This window comes from Perca flavescens, chromosome 5 (genome assembly GCF_004354835.1).
Source record: "Perca flavescens isolate YP-PL-M2 chromosome 5, PFLA_1.0, whole genome shotgun sequence".
Classification (NCBI taxonomy): Eukaryota; Metazoa; Chordata; class Actinopteri; order Perciformes; family Percidae; genus Perca; species Perca flavescens.
In genome coordinates this window covers 17,298,722-17,320,300 of record NC_041335.1, presented here as the reverse complement: position 1 = coordinate 17,320,300, position 21,579 = coordinate 17,298,722, and the positions used below count along the sequence as shown (strand labels likewise).

General features: G+C 39.9%; 2 protein-coding genes across 6 annotated transcripts; both read left to right on the top strand.

The window, feature by feature from the left end:
* Positions 1–321: 321 nt before the first annotated feature.
* On the top strand, positions 322–6,578 carry gltpa (glycolipid transfer protein a). 3 transcript variants are annotated; one of them, XR_003692596.1, is made up of 7 exons: positions 322–494; positions 697–824; positions 3,528–3,586; positions 3,712–3,845; positions 3,935–4,085; positions 4,240–4,636; positions 5,288–6,578. XR_003692596.1 is itself a non-coding variant. In XM_028578593.1 (6 exons), exons 2-6 carry the CDS (start codon positions 722–724, stop codon positions 4,420–4,422), a joined length of 630 nt encoding a protein of 209 aa, XP_028434394.1. In that variant the 5' UTR covers positions 322–490; positions 697–721; the 3' UTR covers positions 4,423–6,578. The 3 variants fall into 3 exon arrangements, 2 of the variants coding, with proteins under 2 accessions (XP_028434394.1, XP_028434393.1); XM_028578593.1 differs by having other exon boundaries at positions 322–490; positions 4,240–6,578; XM_028578592.1 differs by having other exon boundaries at positions 4,240–6,578.
* Positions 6,579–7,637: 1,059 nt separating this feature from the next.
* On the top strand, positions 7,638–21,014 carry trpv4 (transient receptor potential cation channel, subfamily V, member 4). Of its 3 annotated transcripts, none has more exons than XM_028577880.1 (17): positions 7,638–8,025; positions 9,210–9,291; positions 9,998–10,446; positions 10,953–11,131; positions 12,311–12,463; positions 13,277–13,417; positions 14,788–15,086; positions 15,219–15,398; positions 15,624–15,782; positions 16,411–16,503; positions 16,626–16,699; positions 17,066–17,231; positions 17,322–17,388; positions 17,894–18,198; positions 18,672–18,799; positions 18,892–19,013; positions 19,137–21,014. In XM_028577880.1, exons 2-17 carry the CDS (start codon positions 9,283–9,285, stop codon positions 19,235–19,237), a joined length of 2,625 nt encoding a protein of 874 aa, XP_028433681.1. In that variant the 5' UTR covers positions 7,638–8,025; positions 9,210–9,282; the 3' UTR covers positions 19,238–21,014. The 3 variants fall into 3 exon arrangements, with proteins under 3 accessions (XP_028433681.1, XP_028433682.1, XP_028433683.1); XM_028577881.1 differs by lacking the exon at positions 7,638–8,025 and adding an exon at positions 8,418–8,504; XM_028577882.1 differs by lacking the exons at positions 7,638–8,025; positions 9,210–9,291; positions 9,998–10,446 and adding an exon at positions 10,812–10,848.
* Positions 21,015–21,579: the final 565 nt, after the last annotated feature.

Here is a 21,579-nt window from a genome sequence, read left to right as displayed (position 1 = left end):
AATGCAATAAAAGGAGATGTTACTGTTTTTTTGCATATCTAGACCACATTGGACCAGGTCCAGATCCAAATCCACAATACCTACACTTGTCAAATCTGGACTAGATTATACCAGAGAGGCTACAGGATCTGGACCTGGTCCAATGTGGTCTAGCAGTTGGGTCTAGGCCTACATATGAAAAAAGCAGTAGAATCTCCCTGATGAATATGCTTAGGCAACCACTAATCTGTCTATCTAATCTAAACACTTTGAGATGTTCCACAAAATTCCATTAGTTGGCAGTAAAGCAGCATGATTAAACGCAGAGGAAGACTAGTCAGCTGATTAGAACACATCAGGTGCCCTTCTTGTTTGTTCTGGACTTCTGTCTAAGCGCCGTTTATCGGCCCTTTTTATATACTACCAGAGGTGGCGATGACCCGCATCTATCAGTAACAAGTCGATCACATGAGCCGTCGGCTGGATATTACGCCACTTACCTGGGTTCAATGTAGGTGTGTAGGTGTGTGTGTGTGTGTGTGTGTGTGTGTGTGTGTGTGTGTGTGTGTGTGTGTGTGTGTGTGTGTGTGTGTGAGCGCGCGCGCGTGTGCGCGTGTGCGAGTTTCGGGGTGGGGTATAATGGCACACAGCTTCCTCTGGTGTCACTGTAAATCCGCAGTGGAGGGTTGACAGCTTGTTGCTATCTTTTTTCTTTAGAGGTAAGAGTGTGACTGGACTAGAGATGGCTCTGCTAATGGAGCACCAGTTCAGACAGCTGCCAGCTGACAGACAGGTGGAAACAAGACCGTTTCTGGAGGCTGTGTCATACCTTCCACCGTTTTTTGGTAAGTGAAGTTCCAACAGTGTGACACAGTTAGAGACCATGTAGGCACCACTGCCATTCCTGGATATAAAGTTATGTGGATATAAATGTAAAAAAAAAAAAGAATTCTCAGATGTCAGTGGATGCAGAGAGAAGTGTAAATGTAGGCCTATTTCTATTCATCTTATTATAATGGTTGAGTTGTCAGAGATGTAAACTTAGGCTACAGTATAGGCCAGATTGATGGCACTGACTAAGTCATGAATTCGTTTTATACATGTAGATGCATAGTACTGTATGATTTAAGCCCACTGACGGTTAAATTGGCTTAACATGCACACAAATGCAGTATTTTATCTGACAAGTCTCTTGCATGGACCTTTACCACCGTCCTACACCTTTCATGTGGAATTTGTTTAACTTTGATTAATAAACACAAAACTTGTTGTGAGGGAAATCTGTCACAACACTTCCATCGAGCCAAATGAAACATTCTCCCTCTTTCAAAATTCTAATCTTTTTTGGATCGTATTTCTCTCCATCAAGCTGTCCACAATCCTTTAGCATGCATAATTTAATCCACTGGCCTGGATTTTAAGTTGTGAAAATTGATGTACGGTGTTGAGTTCCCCTTGCCCATTCACCAGCGGCATGGTGCACCAGGGCATCTTTGTGCAGCTTCATTCTGTATTAATATGCCAAAGGTCCTCTATTGAATTTGCCATGTGAAACCCTTGAGAGGAACCAAGTCTGATGTTGATATTAAGCTCTTTCCTCCTTGTCGCCATTGTTTTTACTGACCTAGAAATTTCTTGGCCAACTTTCCTACAAGTCATTAAAATCCTGCACACTGTCATAGTACATTCACACAGGTGTTTTAAATTAGTGTGCCTAATTAGACCTCTTCTTCAGGACTGCATGGACAGGACTCCCTGACTCCCCCTAGTTTTAAAAGCAGGATAGTTCATATTGTTATGATTCTTTTATATGGCGTTTAATGACCTCACTTAACTCCCTTCATGGCTCTGTCCAACTTCAACCTGAGAAAACGTCTAATTAGCCAGAATAATTAACACCCTGCGGGTGTGCAGAGCCTTTAACGGGCCAAGAACTGAAAATAATGTTTGCTGATACAAAAGTAGTCAAGGACTTATTCTTGCTAGAAGTTTATATATTTTAGTGTTTCTGTTTTATATATTTAATTGTTACTTTTCAGAGTAACAATACAGATGCATTGTGTCTTTGCAACAAAAATCTTGTGAGGAGAGTGGAAAGTATTGAGAAAGCCATACAAGATGAGGATGTCTCCGAAACAAGATATGGTGCTATCATTGTTGTGGCGATGCATCACATCAGCACAATAGAGCAGACTTTGTCATGAGTAGTTTCCACTAACAGCTCAGGAGCTGAAAGCTGTCTGTTGTGCCAGTGGGTCAACCAGGAGCCGTGTGTGGTCGGGGCTCTAGATGTGTCATTGTTTGCCATCCCGTCACCAAATAGCCTACTCCTCTAGTAGCCTAATTAAAGGACACCTAATGATAATACTGTGATGATGTGTCTGTGAAAACAGCAGATACTGAGGGACCAATCCAACCTTGTAGAGTTATTGTAGGCCACAACAGTGTTTTAACCACTTGGGTATGTTCCCAGTATTTCACAAAGGGCAAAAACATGGTCCACGCAACTACGCAAACGCAGACATTGAGCTGCGCAAGGTCAATTTCATGCGTTTTTGCGTTCTAGAATGTGTCACCTGAAAATTGTTACGCAAGTCAAGCTGCAATCTGATTGTTGCTGCTAGGCGCACTATACCATGAAACAACAAGAGAAAGCCAACCCTTTCTTTTTGGGTTCAAAATAACCACGGCCTCTAGCTGAACATGTCTGTATATGTCGGCATATTTATGACACTTCCTCACCTCTTCATTTAGACAGACATTCTATCCTCCGTCTTCTTTTTTTCTTCCTTCTGTGTGATGAAAAGCAGTAGTACCACCTCAGACGCCATGTTTGTTTACTACTATAGTCATGGAAATGCTTTGATTAGCTCTATAATGAGGACTTAGCCCCCATTGAGGACTGATGTTTGTTACCTTCACCAGTGCGTAAGAGCTATGTTGAATGCAGGACACACATTTTTTCCAGCTTGGCCTGGCATTGTAATTTGCGTTTGTATACTTGCGTGGACCATGTTTCTTTCCTAACACCTCCTGAAAATCTTGTTTTTGCTAACCTTCAGTGGTTTAGCTTCTCACCTCGCTGCAGTGACATAGCCTACAGGTGTACTCTGGGGCCCTGTGACGGTGTGGTGGTTACGGGTGCAGCAACGCACACTTTTGACTACCCAACTTCACCCATCAGTGATGAAACCGGCTTGAAACTTTCAACCAGAAAGGGGTTATAAAACACAGCTTTTCAGTCTGATGTTACTCTTTGCCTTCTGTAGGTCTGCTCGGTCCACCCCTTAACGCTATATCACACATTGCAAATTCATAAAAGCAATAAAAAAGATAATATCCAACAAAAAGCCATATATACAGACCTGCAATCAGTCAAGTTTTTACAGTTACCTTCTGTGTTGATAGAGGTTGGTGATCACCATGAAAAGCTGTAAAGTATGCTGATATTCTCGTTATAGGCTCAATATTTTTTGTTTACATGTGCTATATGTTGGTTTTCACTCCTTTAATTCTCAGCCACTGTCTGTGTAAATATTTTTCCTCAGACTGCCTTGGCTCTACTATTTTTGCACCAATAAAAGCAGATATATCTGGTAACATCACAGTAAGTATGATTATGATTATTCTTTCATTCTTCCAGAGTTAAATCTGTGGCTGTACTCTTACATCTTTCAGTAATGTTACAATACCATTTTTTTTTACTTCTTTTTTTACTGTTTTACATAATAGAAAATCAAGGCGGTTTTCGATACCAACCCAGGGCGGTTCAAGACACTCCAGCAGATTGTGGAGGCAGAGAAGGAAATGCATGGAGCAGAATGGCCCAAAGCTGGAGCGACGCTGGCACTTATGTGGCTAAAAAGGTTTGAGAAATTTTACATCTTAGGTTTTATAGATTGTTGGGTAATATTTTAAGCCCATAATCACTGTGCATGTCTTCTTTGTCGACCAGGGGTCTACGATTTATTCAAGTGTTCCTACAGAGCCTAGTGGATGGTGAAAAGGATGATAGCAACCCAAACCTCATTCGAGTCAATGTCACCAAGGCCTATGAAATAGCCCTGAAAAGATATCATGGCTGGTTCGTGCAACAGCTCTTCAAGGTGAGTTTAGAGTTGATAGACAGGTTGTTTATGAGAGCTACATACATAATGGAGCAGATGTAAAACTTTGTCTGTGTTATATGTGAAGAAATGTACCACTGAGCATACAAAGTGCAGTTGTGTATAAATTTGGCATTTTAATTTGCTCTTCTAGGCAGCTCTTTTCGCTGCTCCATATAAGACGGATTTCTTGAAGGCCCTCTCCAAGGGTCGGGACATCAAGGAAGAGGAATGCTTGGAAAAAATCAGAAAATTTCTCATCAACTTCACTCCCACTGTTGATGCTATTTATGAGATGTACAATAAGCTGAATGCTGATCTTGATTATACAGTGTGACTGCAGGAAGTTCCTCTTTCCTCCAGTGATCCACTTACAAAGTACAAATTCATTTACATTCTGCAGTCTACATTTTGACATTGTTCCCTTCAGGTCATCTGACAGCTCACTGTGGGAGTGTATTTATAGTCTGTCGATACACATCAAATATTTGTGTCACCCGTGTACCAGGCTTTCTCGTTACGCCTTTTCCTCACTGTTGTTTGACTCTGAGGTAAGTTTCCCAAAGCAGCTGCAAATTTGCACGCAGTATTTCTTTGTTCTCTATTTAAAGAGTCACGTTTCTTTACAGGAAAAACTATGATATTGATATTAGTACCTATTTTTATGTATGTGATCATAAGATAATTATACCAAGAATCAAAATGCTACTCAACATATGGTTTGGAACCAGGACGGTTCCAAAACTTAAAAAGCTTAAAAAGCCTTAAGTAAGTGAGTAAGGTGTCAAATGTTGACAGATTTAATGAGCCACATCACTATCAACACTGATTAAAATACCAAAATGTAATCTTTGCTGTAATCATTTGTACCTTTTTTATAGTGATTTTAAATTTATGTTATTGTTATATATCCCAACATAAGATAAGGGCTGCATTTACTTTTAATTATACAAAAAATGTGATAAGGCTATGTCTTAGTAGTATAGTTTGAAGTAAAATTATAACCCAATTTTCCTTCTAAGTTATTAAAATTAAACTCTATTTAATTAATTAAACTAAGTAATTTATTAAAGGTTATAAAAAAAAACATAGAAAACACATGAATAGAATATTTTACCGCCGTCATATTTCAAAAGCTCCCAGAATACAAGAAGTCATGCATACATCCAATTGATAACTCCTCTGTTTCACCCACCCCCCAGGTTAAGAGTCTGGGTGTCATCCTTGACAGCACACTATCCTTTCAACCCCACATCAATAACATTACCCGCTCTGCCTACTTCCACCTACGAAACATTAATCGCCTCCACCCCTCCATTACCCTCCACCCTGCCACCATCCTTGTCCACAGTCTCGTCACTTCCCGTCTGGATTACTGAACTCTCTCCGCTTCGGCCTCCCTCACAAATCCCTCCATAAACTTCAGCTGGTCCAGAATTCAGCTGCCCACATCATAACTCGAACCCCCTCCATCCACCACATCACTCCTGTCCTCCAACAGCTCCACTGGCTCCCGGTCCAGTTCTGTATCTAATTCAAAGTCCTCCTGTTTACATTCAATGCTATCCACAACCTCGCCCCCCCCCCATATTTGTCTGATCTCCTCCATTGTCCCACTCCCTCCCGCTCCCTCAGATCCTCTTCTCCACACACCTGTCTGTCCCCTCTGCCCGTCTCACCACCATGTGGAGCAGAGCATTCAGCCGCTCTGCTCCCCGTCTCTGGAATTCATTACCATCCCAACTTAGAAACATCGATTCATTCCCCCATTTCAAATTGCAGCTCAAAACTCATCTGTTTAAAACTGCCTTTTCCACTTGATGTCAATTGCTCTGCCTCTTTCTGTTTTTATTGTTGTTGTATTCTTTATTTTTTTTGCTGCTTTTAATGTCTTCTGTATCCCTGTACGATGTCCTTGAGTGCCGAGAAAGGTGCCTTTTAAATAAAATTTATTATTATTATTCTACACGGTTGTAAATGGCTTCTAATATTGCACACCTGTTTTAGGAGCTACGGAGAATTTCAGTAACCAAGTCAGCTTCATGCATTCAGTCTTTTTTATACATGTCACTTTGTATAAACAAGTGGGCTAATTAAAAACTACGTTTAAATACCTCTTTTATACTTCCATGCTATGCAGGACTTGAATATGAGTATGAGTATCTTAACTAATGTTCCACTCTGCTCTCAGGTGTTTACATACAACTGAATGTGTATCTTCTTTAAACCTCTTTGTATCAAGTGTTTCATTATGACTTTTTGCCTTTTACACGGTTGTTAGATAAAATTTCAGATGCTTGACGAAGCTAGATTAAATGTCAATAGTGATGCTTTGTCAGCATCCCACCTTTTAAATAAAGGTTATTTTGGTGGCCTTTGGCTAGTCAGTACTGTTTTGAGTGTGCTAAAATGCTTGTCTGATGTGTCTCTTGTCGTTGAAATAATGTTGCAGTGGGTGTATAGTGTAAAATAACAAATCTTGTATTTTCAATTTATGTAAACCATAATTTGCAATAAAATATGTGCAATAATTCATGTGATTTTCTTTACTTCTTGCGATCTCTACAATTTGACACCACTGTTTTCCCTTTACATTACAGACTAGAATGGGCAATCTGAAGTTGTGGAAAGTAAATATACACATATATATATATATATATATATATATATATATATATATATATATATATATATATATATATATATATATATATATATATAAAGATCATTTTAACTATTATATAATGTGTGTGTGTGTATATATATATATATATATATATACACACATTATGTAATAGTTAAAATGATCTTCACTTCGACCAGCTCCAACAGCAAAGGGAGAAATTAGTTAATATTTTACGATGAAAAAGCTTTAACAGTTATAAATAAACACAAGACAACTGTTAGAACAGGGGTACTTATTTTTTTTGTGTATGGCTCTTCATGCTCTCTTTGTCTGCCTTACCGCTCCTTACCTCCAGAGATTTATTAAACTACTTCATTGTGTGATTTTGAACAGCTGAGAAATGGGGCAGTATTTGTGATTAATTATTACAGGAGGCATGTTGGTTGGTTTATTCAGCAGCAAAGGGGACACTGGGATAGAAAAGGTCACAAATGAACTTTCACTCTTAACTCTTGTTGAAAAATGGATATTTAAACATCTGTAGTACCATGACAACTGGGATATGATGGAAAGCTCCAGACTATCTAGTAAATTGACCTTCTTGTGAAATTACTATGAATCGCTGCCATTTAGGAAAGAAGGCAAAGTGACCACATCAACTCTTCTCTTTTATCAATGGAGCAAGAGTTTCAAAAATGACCAGCACACTCAGAAGAAACATCCTGCTCAAACCATAATGTCTTGTTGATGACATTTAAACTGTACAAACTTTCCAAGAATAAATGAGAGACTTCAAAAATATCATGTTAAATGGGTTTCTATTGCAGCCTGAGTTTTTTTAATATTTCTTTTTAGTCAGCACCTAGCGGTCATCACTGGTACTACATCGCAACATTCTGGCAGGTTTCAGAACGTTGTAGCCTGGAGCGTTGCAGGTAGTTGCATGTTTCAACTGAAACTGGTTTTTCCACTTCAGCATTGGCTCCGGCTTTGAGTTTTTTTTGGTCGGCCACTGTGTCCCACCCAAAATCTGTGTGAAAGCTTCTGTTGTTCTGGTGGACGCTAGAAGACTTTACTTACCGGCGGTCGCACGCACGTATAAGAGAAATGGGCTACTGTAAATTTTCTCAAAGCGTTTTGTGTCATCTGGCAGGAGCAGTTTTATAAAGTCTAGAAAGGCTACATTAGACCCGAGGAGGCAGCAGAGGAGCGTTCAACACAAGAGAGAAAATTAGTTTCAAACTATGGGGGAAAAAAAGCTGCAGAATAGTTTATTTTTGAAGAAAAACTAAATAAGATCAACATTAGAACAAGGTAAGTAACACCTCTGATTCGTATATTCTTCATTACATGCATTCGAAAGCATCCTTAACATATTTAACTGACCTTCGTATTAGTTTAATCATTATTGAGACCTTGTTTGAGAGAACGTTGACTTTTAATGATTCCTCATGTGTTGCTATAATTTAACATTTTAACACTAGTTTTGTTTTGTGTAGCCTAATTACTTATGATGTATTACTTGTATTTATTATTTGTTTCTCGTTCTAGAAATGTCTATTTCTAGTCTAGTTTCATTTTTTTATGCCCAGTTAATCTATACGTTTGTGGGATGTTTTTTATTTATTTTTTTAAACCTATGGTATGACCTTTAAAACCTTAAATCTATTATTGTTTAGAACAAGCCATTTGGCTCCAGGAAGAGTATCCAGCCTCTCTTGCTCTGGATAATGTCACATCAGCAGTGACAGTGAGCAGGACTTCCACTTCCTCACCCAATAAGTGGATAATATGTGAGCTTTGGGTCTACTTTTTTAATTATTTCAAGATCCATTTTTATCACTCTGACAAGTTTAATACACAGACAGTGGGTCCTCTCTGCCGACAGGCAGCTCCACCTAACAACTTAATCCTTTGCTCTTAGTCTGTTCTAATAGTTATATATCAAGGGAAGCCTTTTTTGTTCCTCTGTTTTTTTTTACTATCAAATGCCCATTGAAGTGTAAAGGCATGCTAATCCCTGTGTGTGTGTCAGACAGGGTTGTGAGTCATGCCTTCCCCAGTGGGACCCCAACTCCCCTGTTTGTGTTGCTCCTTTGCAGCACAGTCTGGCTAAGATAGGTTGTCAATGTCATGAACAAACTCAAGAAAGTGTACGATTTGAAAGGAAGCTGCAGGGGGAACGTCAGGATGTCTTGTACAAATTCCCATGTGATAGCATACTGTCGCAGTGAAGTGTTTGTATGTGCAGAGAAGCACCAGTTGTTGAATGAAGGTAGGTGGTGTGATTCTGCCTGTAAAAGGAAATATCCTTCTGACCAATGAGAGGCTGTTGTCACAGCCATGCTATTGGTGTTGGCATCAGTCTCTTCCTACTTTTTCCATATATTCCAACCCCAACTGACAGAGCTCTTTTTATATCACTCAGGACCTACAGATTTGTTTTTGTCTGTACTTCGGTGTCCATCGATGGTGGTGACTCTTTTTTGTTTCTACAGGACGCCCACATGCTTCAGCATCATTTGCAGTTTCCCCTGAAGAGGAATTTGGCACATCATTGTGATAAAAGGGATGAATGAGGTACAGATGGGTTAAATGCCAAATGTGTTTAAAATCCACTTTAAACTTCAAGTTGGCACTTCCAAGGTTCCTTTGCTAATTATAGTCTTAATACAATTATTTAAATTGTTTTTATATTTTGTCCACTTTGCCCTTGTTGTAGTGGATAGCTTGCACACATTTTTGTTGCTATTTCCTGCAGTAGTTGAGGTGGGTCTGACTTATTTAAAAACAAAAAAATCTCATCTAAAATCATACCAACAATATAATAACAACATTTAATACAAAGGGTACGCAATTTGGTCAATTGGTGTTTCCTGTCAGCTGCATCTCACATCTCTTATTTGCACATCATTCTTCCTTCTTCCTTATGTGGCTTTAAATTATATCAGGTCCACCATCATTAAAGACATCAACATTATTTTAATGCTGCTCAATAAGCAGAAAAACATACACATGAGGAAATAAAAGATACAAATAATATAATAAGTCCTACCATGGGCTTTGCAAATGTTTCATAAAGAAGCAATGACATTCAACACATTTTTTAGACCCCAGTGATTTATAGGTGAGTAACACTGAAGGTATACATAACTTTTGTTTATACATGTATACATAACAAGAAAACTACACAGGGCACCTTTAAGACTTCTTTTTCCAGTCATACAATACTTTCCTGACAGTCTAAAGGCCAAGCAACTCACCCAGAACATTTTGTGTATTCCAGGGTCGTTCCGCTCTCCTCAGAAGGTGCCACCTTGCCTTGTCCAAGGCCGACACCCTCAGCTCTGTTCCTGCCAGAGCTGCTCTCTCTGTGGACACAGACGATGACGGGGCCGCTCAGCCTGGGAGCGATGCAGCGTTCAGCCCGTCTGAGCTCTCACACCTGTTTGAGAACGAGGATGGCTTGCCGTCAACTCAGGACACGAGTCAGGATTCAGGCCCGGAGCTGGTTCAGCCCGGCCAGCCCGCGGACGGCAGACACAACCTGCGGATGAAGTTCCAGGGTGCTTTCATGAAGGGCATTTCCACCCCAATGGACCTATTTGAATCCACCATATACGAGTCAAATGTGGTTCCAGGCCCCAAGAAAGCACCCATGGACTCGCTCTTTGACTACGGTACCTACAGGAACACCAGCAACCACAAGCGACGCAGGAAGAAGCTCCCAAGAGGGTGAGAAGGGGTCTCACTGTCTCTAAAATACAAATAAGTGTATTTCCAGGATTTAATAATTGTGTGTGCTTTAGACTTTTTAGTTTATGGGTTTTTGACTTAAAAGTAGTGAACCTAGACTGGATTTTTTCTCCAGGGACAAAAGGACTGGTTTGGGAAAAACGTGGTCATAAAAATGAAAACCTCCTACAACTGCCACTCTGTATACACACACACACACACACACACACACACACACACACACACTGAACTAAGCTTCACTCAGCCCATTCACTGACCTAACAGAGAGCATGTTGTTGGTCCCTCTGCAGCCATTGAGGTAATATTCACAGGCTGCTGTACCTACACACAGAGATCTATTTACTGAAGAACTTGAGGGTGTGGATGATTGCTTAAAAGATGGTTTGTGCATTAAACACCCATTACATTTTTTATTTTATGTCAATGAAATATAATTCCATAACAGTAAATGTGTGACATGATGTCATGTTTTTGTGTCTCCTTAGTAAAACTGAGACGGAGTCCTGTGATGATGGTCAAAGCTCAGACCCACCAAAAGTAATGAAAATATTCAACCGCACTCTCCTCTTCGAAGGCGTGTCACATGCAGACCCAGAGGCCCTCGAGGGCCTGTTGGAGTACCTGCAAAGTCACAATAAGAGGTTAACTGATGAGGAGTTCAAAGGTGAGATTAAAGGTGTAGGTTGTCACTCACATCAGATATCTGTATACTGCTATTTTGCCTGTCTAACCCAACCACTGAAACTACAACTACAACTACACTAGACTGCAAGGGAACAAAATGGCTTTGTGATGCAGACACAGCTTCCCTTTTCACTCTTTAACGTAGACTCTGCCTTAGCTCTAAAGCAGAAACTCAGTTTTATCTAGTGAGCGTTTTACCTTTGGCCTTTTGTACAACCCCTGCTCTTCTCTCTATGCTGTTTTTGACTCAAAGGATGTGAGAGGGAAAAGGTGGAGTTGAGTCTTTGTCCTGCTAGAGGCAGGCCCAAGGAAAGCTTCCTGTGTGTCTAAGAAGTTTTTTCTTGCTGATAACAAGGAGCGGAGAGAAATCACAGCTAACTGTCATCTCCTTAAAAAACTTAAACAGGGCTTTGAAGTGTTTTTTCAAAAACTGCGGGACTAAAAATGGTGAAGGGATTTCTTGACCCCTGTCTTTTTACAGTTTGATTTCATGAACCCTACTTAATTATCTGCATGCGACAATTCCAAAAATTCTGTCCGTCTTCTTTCGTAATGTACTGTAATGTAGAGGAACACACCAGGACGTCACATATGACAGTAGATTTCCAACCAGGGTACGGTACTTCTGCAGTTACCAGGGGGTACGTGGAAAGATTGTGGAGTAGAACAACTAATTTAAAAAAATTCAAATTACGATTTGTTTTAAAAGAAGAAAAAAAAACATGTTACAATTAAGAGTGTGTAAAAAAGAATTAACGTTAGCAAGCAAGTGGAGAAGTCTAAGCAGCTAGCTAAAAGTAATGTGTCAATTGTAAAATACTTAGCTAAAAGCATTGAATAAATAAGTTGAGATAGCTAAAATGTATATAATAAACAGTTCAAATTAGCTAAGTTATAGTCATAAGTTAGCTAAAAGTAATGGATAAATGGTTGTAATGTCTAGCTTCTGCCATTAGTAGTATGAATGCAAACTTGACCAAACCAACCTAAACATTAACAATTAACAATTGGATGAAAAAAAAAGATCCACTTTTATATAGTTGATAGTAACATCTTGTTTAAAAGTAATTAAAATGAACACATTTGGAGCATGATGGGTGTTGACGAAAGTGTACTTATGCTAAAAATAATCTTTGTTTTAATTTCATTTTTCCACCAGAGCTGTCCACGGGTAAGACATGTCTGCCCAAAGCCCTTTTGAACCTTTACGGTAGGCAGAACGTCACCATCCCACTGCTGGTGGACATAGCAGAGAAGACCGGAAACCTCAGAGAGTTCATCAATACGCCCTTCAGGGACGTCTACTACAGAGGTATGGACGATGGACGTAACCAAACAATGATACCACGCATTTACATAAAAGTCATTTGCAATTTAAAGGAGTTGTTGAAGAAATAAGTCATTTGAATTTTTTCAGTTTTATACAAGACTGAGTTGAAGCTGTTTGGTTAAGAGTTACTGTAGCTTGCCTGGCTGGTGGTTGACAACCCATTATGGGTAAAAGTACTGTATTTATATTATATATGTGTACAGCGACTATTTACAGCTCTGTAAATGAGAAGATCCAGGCCTCATTTGTTTAGCTTTCGTCCCTTACATTGTTATGCCGAAACAGTCGGCCTTCACTAGAAAATCTGGTGTTGCTCTTTTATCGTTTTCACCATGACTGATTTGCCTCTGTACTTTTCACAAGAATGGTACTCAGTTTGAAAAGAAAAGCAGCCTTTTGTGTTCATGTAGGAAACACTTTTTTATGTGACAACATAAAAACTTTTAAGTGCTCGGTTTCTTTTGCTTTTGACCCCATAGAAACAACCTGCACATAAATGAAGCCCTAACCCCTTTTGGCTTTGAGTCTGTTCTTTTATGACCTCGACCGTCTAGCTAATAATTGGGCATCCGTTTCTCAAATGGCAAGAGTTGACACTCTTTCTCTTGTGTAACTGTGCCTATTTTTGCTTACAGAATGCCTGTCAACATCTCATTTAATAATTACCTCTGTGAAAGCACATTTTTTCAGCTGATATGTATGTGATTGAACACAACACACAAAACACACACCTTAGAATACTAATAATAGTTCAAATGTTTCTGTTTTATTGTGTTTTTTTTTTTTCGTTGCCAGGCCAGACAGCTCTCCACATTGCCATTGAGCGACGCTGTAAGCAGTATGTGGAGCTGCTGGTGGAGAAGGGAGCTGATGTTCACGCCCAGGCGAGGGGACGCTTCTTCCAGCCCAGAGACGAGGGGGGCTACTTTTACTTTGGTAAGAAACTTTTTCTTGTTTCATTGTTCTTCTATATTTCCATTTTCAGCAGGCCTTTAACTCTCTCCTTAAGTGATAAAGCATCGTAAACCGACGGTCACAGGAAGAGTTCTGGAAAACTGTTACTGTATTTTCTGCCTCATACGGTGGTAATGATGTGGTGTGTCTGTGGTTTCTATGACTTCACTGGTCACTCAGTCAGTTTCCACACTGGCTCTGAGTTTTTGCTTTACTCACAAGAAGTTATTCTGTTTTTTACTGCACAGAGTTGACGTCAAAGTTTTTCAATGTGTTCTACAGCAGCTGCCAAGATAAAATAGTTGGTACATGGCAAAGAAACCTCCGTTGCCATGGAGAAATGAAGTGACATATAAGACCCCACCCTTTCTCTTAACGTGGCAGGTTTTGGAAGCAAACGCAGTCAGGATACTGCTGTGGTCCAGACGTGAGGTCCACCTCATAGCCAAATGTTTTCTAAAGTATCGTTCGAGAAACCATCATTAGTAGTGCTCCAAAAACACATGAAAAGACAAGCATTGTGTCATATGTTCGAGAGGTTGTCCAGTCAAAGGTGTCAGTGTTCTGCTGTGAAGAAAAGTAAACATCCTCGGCTGACCCTCCTCTGGGCAGGACTTCACTGACCTGTAAGAGAGGGAAAATAAATCAGAGCCTGTAAACTAAACAACACAACTCAACACTGCCCTCTGTGGTGTCTGTTTAGGCACAACCTCCTACATCACATGTGGGATTTGTTATTTATAACAGTGTGTCCTTTTAGCCTCCTGAAGGTAATTATAGCAGATATAATTGATTTTAATGTAACTCTCCAAAAACACTGGAGGAAAGGTCGCTTGTTATGGACTCTGTTTTATTTCTTACCTAGCCCAATTTATAGGATTTTTTTGTTGTTGATAACATTCATGCAATATATTTCTCCCTCATCACAGAGGAGATGATTTCTATTTGCACTTAGCACGGTTGTCATTCTCCAAATCCCAGCGTGTCCGGGCACAGTGTGAGTAATTTGCCGCGGAGCTTTGTAGTGAGGTGAACAGGAACCTGGCAGGGCTGATGGCTAATGGGATTTAGACTCACGCTAACACTCTGCATGCGCCCGTGCAAATCCATGAAGAGGAGTGTTTCTATGTGAGGTGACAAAGTAATCTGTCACCCATGGCAACGGCTCATTTTCAGCAGCTGCTTTTGGCACTCTGGCCCCATTGCGCCCCTCCTTCAAACAACTGCTAATTGTGCTGTTTTCATATCGGGGATTTAAGTCAAATTTTTAATCTGAAATACAGTTCCTTTAATCTCCTGTGAATTCAATATGTAATAATGAGTGCTCTCTCTCTCTCTCTGTGTTTGCCTAGGTGAGTTGCCTCTCTCACTGGCTGCATGCACTAACCAGCCTGACATAGTGCACTACCTGACTGAGAATCCACACAAGAAGGCCGACCTGCGGCGCCAGGATTCACGTGGAAACACGGTGCTGCACGCCCTAGTGCACATTGCGGACAACACCAAGGACAACACACGTTTCCTCACAAAGATGTACGACCTGCTGCTAATCAAGAGTGCCAAGCTTTACCCCGACTGCAGCCTGGAGACGGTGTTTAACAACGATGGCATGTCACCCCTCATGATGGCCGCCAAGCTGGGCAAGATCGGGGTAGGGATAATGATATATTGTTGTGTCAAGCAGCATCAGTATAATAAAAGAAGTTTTTCAATATCACATTTCCACAGGCCATAATATTTTTAAGTTAAAGGTCAGTATGTCAGCTTTTCCTTATTCCTCCAGGTTTTTCAGCACATTATCAGGCGTGAGATCAAAGATGAGGAAGTTCGTCATCTGTCACGTAAGTTTAAGGACTGGGCATATGGGCCAGTGTACTCATCCCTCTATGACCTGTCTTCACTGGATACATGTGGCGAGGAACCGTCTGTGCTGGAAATCCTGGTCTATAACAGCCGCAATGAGGTGAATAACAATAATTTGCTCACATTTATGTTTTTATTCCAACTATTTTAAAAAATACAGCTGAAAATAAATATTGTTTCTCTCAGGATCAGAGTATTAAGAGCAACAAGACACCAGGCATAACATAAAACATGTACAGTATAGGTGCATCAAAAACCAGATTGCGATAAAAGTTTCTGTGTGTGTACATTCTGTCATGTGTCATGTTTCTGGTCCCGTTGTCAGAACCGCCATGAGATGCTGGCAGTGGAGCCTATCAATGAGCTGTTGAGGGCCAAATGGCAGAAGTTTGCTGCTGTCACCTTTTACATCAGTGTGGTTTCCTACCTCATCACCATGATCATCTTCACCCTAGTGGCCTATTATCGCCCAACGCAGGGAACGGTAGGTGTGAAACTACTGGAAACGTGGACGTTTCCACAGCGTAGACAGATCAATGCTTTATGATGTGAAATTGTTGAATGTGCCCATGCTGCACTGTATTTTCAGGACACCATACAAACATATTTTGTACCATAGCAGCTATTTAAAGTTTAGCTTATTTAGTATACATACAGTATATATATGTGTGTGTACAGTGTTTGTTTTATGTGTAGGCCACATGCGTTTTACATCAGATAGCTTAATACTGTTTGTACATGAAATGTTAATGTATCATGTACCAGAGCAGCACATTTGTATTCTGAATTTGTATACATTTTGTACCAAGTGATCAGATCACTTACTGCACTACATTAAAGGAATATTTAAAAGTTTTGGGAAATACATTTATCTGCCTTCTTGCAAATAGGTAGATGAGAAGATTGATACCACTTTCGATGTTAGATTAATAACAAGCTTCTCATCTAATTTTTGGTAAGACAGCAAATAAATACAGTTCTCAAACTGTTGAAATAATCCTTTAACTCTCTGTTTAGTTCTATCAACTGATATGGTGTATTTTGTATATATATTATTTTGCTAAAATGTTCAGATTGAGTTAATCGATAAGTCTCGCCTTCCTTCCCTCCAGCCTCCATACCCTTACACCACATCCTTTGACTACCTGCGTATGGCGGGAGAAATCATCACCTTAGCATCAGGAATCTTCTTCTTCCTCACCAATGTGAGTCAATATGCTCTGATGTCTCTTTATAGTTTGATCATTGGTTGCTCACTGCTGTCTCCCGGTCTCTTCCCTGTAACGTCTTGTTGTCATTATGGGAATGTCTATCCTGCTCTTTGCAGATTAAGGACCTCTTCTTGAAAAAGTGCCCTGGGGTTAAGTCTTTATTTATTGATGGATCCTTTCAACTGCTGTAGTAAGTCTCCATCCTCTGCCCTTGCTCCCCCTCTTCCTCACCTCTGCTGTAGCTCTTGCTGACTTTTACTCGAGGCAAATTTTGCATCCTCTAAATTGAGTCATCTAATTAATTTCTCAACCTCTTCCCGACATGTTTTATAGTTTACATCTTTAATTAAACCCATGATCAAAACAAAGAACAGAGAATATCGAGCACCTCTCTGAACTGTTAATTTAAACCATTAGCAACAATGTCTACATTCTGTTAAAAATGCAATCACATCTTCCTGCAATCACGTCTTCCTGCGTTCATATATGACTTCAGTATCACAGACTTTAGCATTCGAATGACTTCCTTGACACACTTCCTCTCTATCCTCTCTAGCTTCATCTACTCTGTGCTGATTGTAGTCACAGCTGCTCTCTACCTGTCTGGCATTAAGGCCTATGTGGCTGTGATGGTGTTTGCACTTGTCCTGGGCTGGATGAACACTCTTTACTTCACCAGAGGCCTGAAGCTCACTGGCACCTACAGTATCATGATACAGAAGGTTAGCAAATGGAGAACATGGACTAATGAAAATGAATGAACCCTAAATATCACCAACCATGTGTCTTAACATTTATTCTGTGGTTCACAGATTCTTTTCAAAGACCTTTTCAGATTTCTGCTGGTGTACGTGCTCTTCATGATTGGATATGCATCAGGTAGGCTTTGGTCACCTAACCTTACAGGTGTATGTCAGCATGACTAATAGGGATAGTTTGACATTTTGGGAAATAGGAGATAACAATAACACTGTCGTATCTGTCCATTAATGTATATACATAAAGCTACAGCCTGGAGACGGTTAGCTTAGCTTAGAAAGAAGCAAACAGGGTGTTTTCCCAATTTCCAGTCTTTATGATAAGTTAACAGCACCTGGGTCCTAGCTTGGCTATGTCAAAAGGTAAAGAAATTGCCTACCAGTACCTCTAAAGTTCACTACTTAACCTGTTAAGTGTCTGTTCTGATCTGTTCTGTACATAAATAAAACGTAGTGTAAAAACGTTCAAAGCTGGCTGTTGCTTCATATTAAATGGACAGACATAAGAGCAGTATCAATGATCTTATCTAACTTTTGGCAAGAAAGCGAATAGGCAGATTTCCCAAAATGTTAAACTATTGTTTTAAGCGCTCACAGACACACAACCCTCTGTTTCTACCCCACAGCCCTGGTGTCCCTGCTGACAGCATGTCCTCCACCGGGCACAGAGTGTCAAGGGGGCTGCCCCACCTACCCTAACTGCAGGGACCAAAACACCTTCAGTGTTTTCCTGCTGGACCTCTTTAAGCTGACCATTGGGATGGGAGACCTGGACATGATCCAGAGTGCACAGTATCCTGCAGTCTTCCTCATCCTGTTGGTTACCTACATCATCCTCACCTTTGTCCTGCTGCTGAACATGTTGATCGCTTTGATGGGGGAGACAGTGGGACAGGTGTCAAAAGAGAGCAAGAAGATCTGGAAGCTTCAGGTGAGCTGGAAGAAACTGTTTGTGGGAGTCAGTGTCAATGAAAATGGATCTCTTGCTTTAAAGGGTCAGTTTTCCCAAATTATGAAAACAAATATTGTCTTATGTGTATGTTAGCATCATCCTTGTGAGCAAGTTAGCAAGATGATGTTAGCGTTTAGCTCAAAGAGAGCCAAAGTACAACCTCACAGAGCCACTAGCGTGGCTGCAGGATAATGTAATTATTCCAAACTGTAAGCACCACAAACAAAATAAGTATTATACAGTTTGACCTCTTATGTGTTGGAGTGGATGCAGAAATCTTGAATCTCCAAACCTGCCAGAAATCTCAAAGACGAAATATCTCATAACCTGGGCAAATAAAACCCAAACTACAGTATCTGCATGGCTAATTACCACAAGATGTAAGTAAGAAAATAGGTTTTTGTTATTTGAGTGGCTTAGATACTCTAAACATAATTTACTCATACTCACAGTGGGCAACGACCATCTTGGACATTGAGCGCTCTTTTCCAGTCTGCCTTCGGAAGTCTTTTAGAGCCGGGGAGATGGTGACTGTGGGGAAGAGCTGGGATGGCACACCTGACCGACGCTGGTGCTTCAGGTATTGTGCATGACTTATAATCACAGTCACTCTACAGCGCCAATGCCACTTCAAAGAAAACTGTCTAAGCCAATGGCGTCTTATTATATCAGAGTGGATGAGGTGAACTGGTGCCACTGGAATCAGAACCTGGCGATAATCAACGAGGATCCAGGCAAGAATGAGACATGCCAAGCCAACGGGTTGCAGCAGAGCGTCAGAGGCTTGCGGAGAGGTGAAGTTCTCACTGTGCTCTCATGAATAAATGCATCGACAAATAACTATAGATTCATGTGGAGTGCAGACTAAGTTATTCATACAGATCAAAGCAAATTCTTTTTTTTTATCATCCCTCCAGACCGCTGGTCTACAGTGGTTCCGCGGGTGGTGGAGTTGAATAAGAGTCCGCGGCCTCGTGATCTGGCGATAGAGATGGAGCCGCTGGCGCCCAGGCACTGACGCCTGCAGAAGACTAGTGCTGTCCTTCTTATAAAGAGACAGCAGAGAGCCATCAGCGCCAGTGAGATCACCCTGCAGGTGACGATTTGGCCAATAAGTGTACTAATTTGCACAGATTTGATGTGCCTTTTGTTGAGAGAAAGTATAGTAAATATTACAGTAAGGTTGCATTCTAAATTCCATACTGACATGCTAGGCTGAAACAGTATCCAAAATCTTAGTATGAAACCAATAGTACATGAATTGCATACCATTTCCAGTAAAATATTGCAGTATGCAAACACTGGACACTACGCCGGCATAAGTATCCCATAATGCAATGAGGTAGTAACAACAATGTTCGAAACAGACAAACGGACAGCAACCAAGGCAGCTCTGTAAAGTCAAAAACTCTTTAATTTACTATAAAAATATAATAATACATATAAAAATCTGTCATTTTGTCACCTGCAACTGTTGGTCTAGTTGCTTACCTTTTTCAGTAATTTAAGCATTATCCGGCGATGCCGCTATAGCTGAAGTTAGCCAGGGTTACTATGGTTACGTGTCTCCAACCGGCAAGGAGGCTCACAGGAAGTGATGTTGAAGAGTCCGAAAAGATACACAAAGTATTTACACAAAAGTATGTTGAACGATAGTAAACATATTATTTAGTATGTAGTGCATAGTATGCGATTTAGGACACAGCCTAAGTCAGTGTACTGTAATGTGTACTGAATAGAGTTAAAAACACCAAAGCTCAGATAAAAAGAAGAAAAAGCAGCGTTCATTATAAAAAAAAGTTTTTTTTACTTGTCACAGAAATAGAAAACGTATTATAAAAATGTACTGTACTGTATCAATGGCTGATCACTCAGGGATTCAAGAGAGTCTAAATATTTTAGCATTTCCAGTCTTATTATAATGTTACAGAAAACAGAATCATGGGGTTTTCTAATAGCTAGCAGAAGCATAATTACTGTATTATTGCATTAGCAGTGTAAACAAAAGCTTTGCTAAAATGCCATTTACAGATATAATCACAATGGGAGATATTTTTTCATCATTGCAATAAATATTCATACTATAGTTCTACTTGTATTTGCTTGCTTTATACTTAAGAGGTCCCTATATGTATCATTAAGATGATATCCTATATGGTAATTTGAATGTGTATTGTTCAGGCTATGGCGGTTTAATGTATAGAAACAGGATATATGTATTGTATAAAGTGTATTTTCTCTCCATTTTCTATACCGTATTAAATAAGTAGACTCAAAGTCTCAGGCTTAGTCCGCCAGCTCAGGCAGCGCAGCTTTCATTTGAACTGAAACAATGCACTATGCCAATTTCTGATGTGTGCATTATTATATGAACACAAAGACATTGTTCTGAACATGATGGGCATGGTGAGCAGGTTATAGTTGTCAAGTAAATATGGAAATGCGAAACAATAGCTTTCCATGTTATGGTTTGTCTTTGAATTTCCAGTTATTGTTCCTTTGCAGCTGGGGTATTTGCATAATCAACTCTCAGTTCTTGCTATTATGTGCTTCCCCCTATTTACTACAGTGTTTTCATTGCAATTGGCGCCTTGCCCTATAGAACATATTGTTTATGCACAACTACTGTATGTATACATGTATTTCTGTTACTGTACTACATGACAAGGTTTTATTAAGAGCAGATAGACTATACCATCTCTAATTAATTACTGTTGGGGGTCACAGGGTTCACTATGTTTACATTGCTTTTATAAAGAGACATGTCTATGCATTTCATTGTTGTTGTTTTTACGTTGCTGCACAGAACATTAAACACTGAATTAATGTTATGAACTATACAATACTCTGTCTTCCAAATCTTTCATGGAATTATGAGATTTTTTTTCTGAAGACCTTTTGCAGTCCGAATTTGAATGATTGATTAAGTTATTTTATCCTATTTGCTACCAATCAGCATCAGCCAGAAATTATTTAATTTGACCAAATGTCCCATATGAATTTGTAAGGGAAGCTAAAATGATAAAACGTGTGAAAATTGTGTCCTTGATTTTGAGGAGCAGTTCCTTCTCCGGCCTGCTGATGGCTGCAGAGGTCTAAATACCTCTGCTGTGTTGCATGTAGAGATCCCAGTTGAGGCAGCCAAGTGTCAGCTGTGTCAAACTGTAGGGCTCAAATTTATATTTTTTAATTATAGCTGTTAATATTAAATTATCAGTGCTAACTGTTATTAGCAACATAACCTTCAATAGGTTATAGTTTGTAGAATGCATTTCACTTATGACATTTTTTTCTCCCATGGATCTCAGGTCTCATTGACCTCGCTGTAACACCCGGCCAGTAATTACGGGCTTTTGCCTT

Coding starts and splice junctions, on each gene's coding strand:
- gltpa (XM_028578592.1), top strand. CDS start 448: ATGAGCCGTCGGCTGGATATTACGCCACTTACCTGGGTTCAATGTAG. Junction 495..696: donor CTTACCTGGGTTCAATGTAG/GTGTGTAGGTGT, acceptor TTTTTTCTTTAG/AGGTAAGAGTGTGACTGGAC. Junction 3,587..3,711: donor ATATATCTGGTAACATCACA/GTAAGTATGATT, acceptor TTTACATAATAG/AAAATCAAGGCGGTTTTCGA.
- trpv4 (XM_028577880.1), top strand. Junction 13,418..14,787: donor GGGGGGCTACTTTTACTTTG/GTAAGAAACTTT, acceptor GTGTTTGCCTAG/GTGAGTTGCCTCTCTCACTG. Junction 19,014..19,136: donor CGTCAGAGGCTTGCGGAGAG/GTGAAGTTCTCA, acceptor TCATCCCTCCAG/ACCGCTGGTCTACAGTGGTT.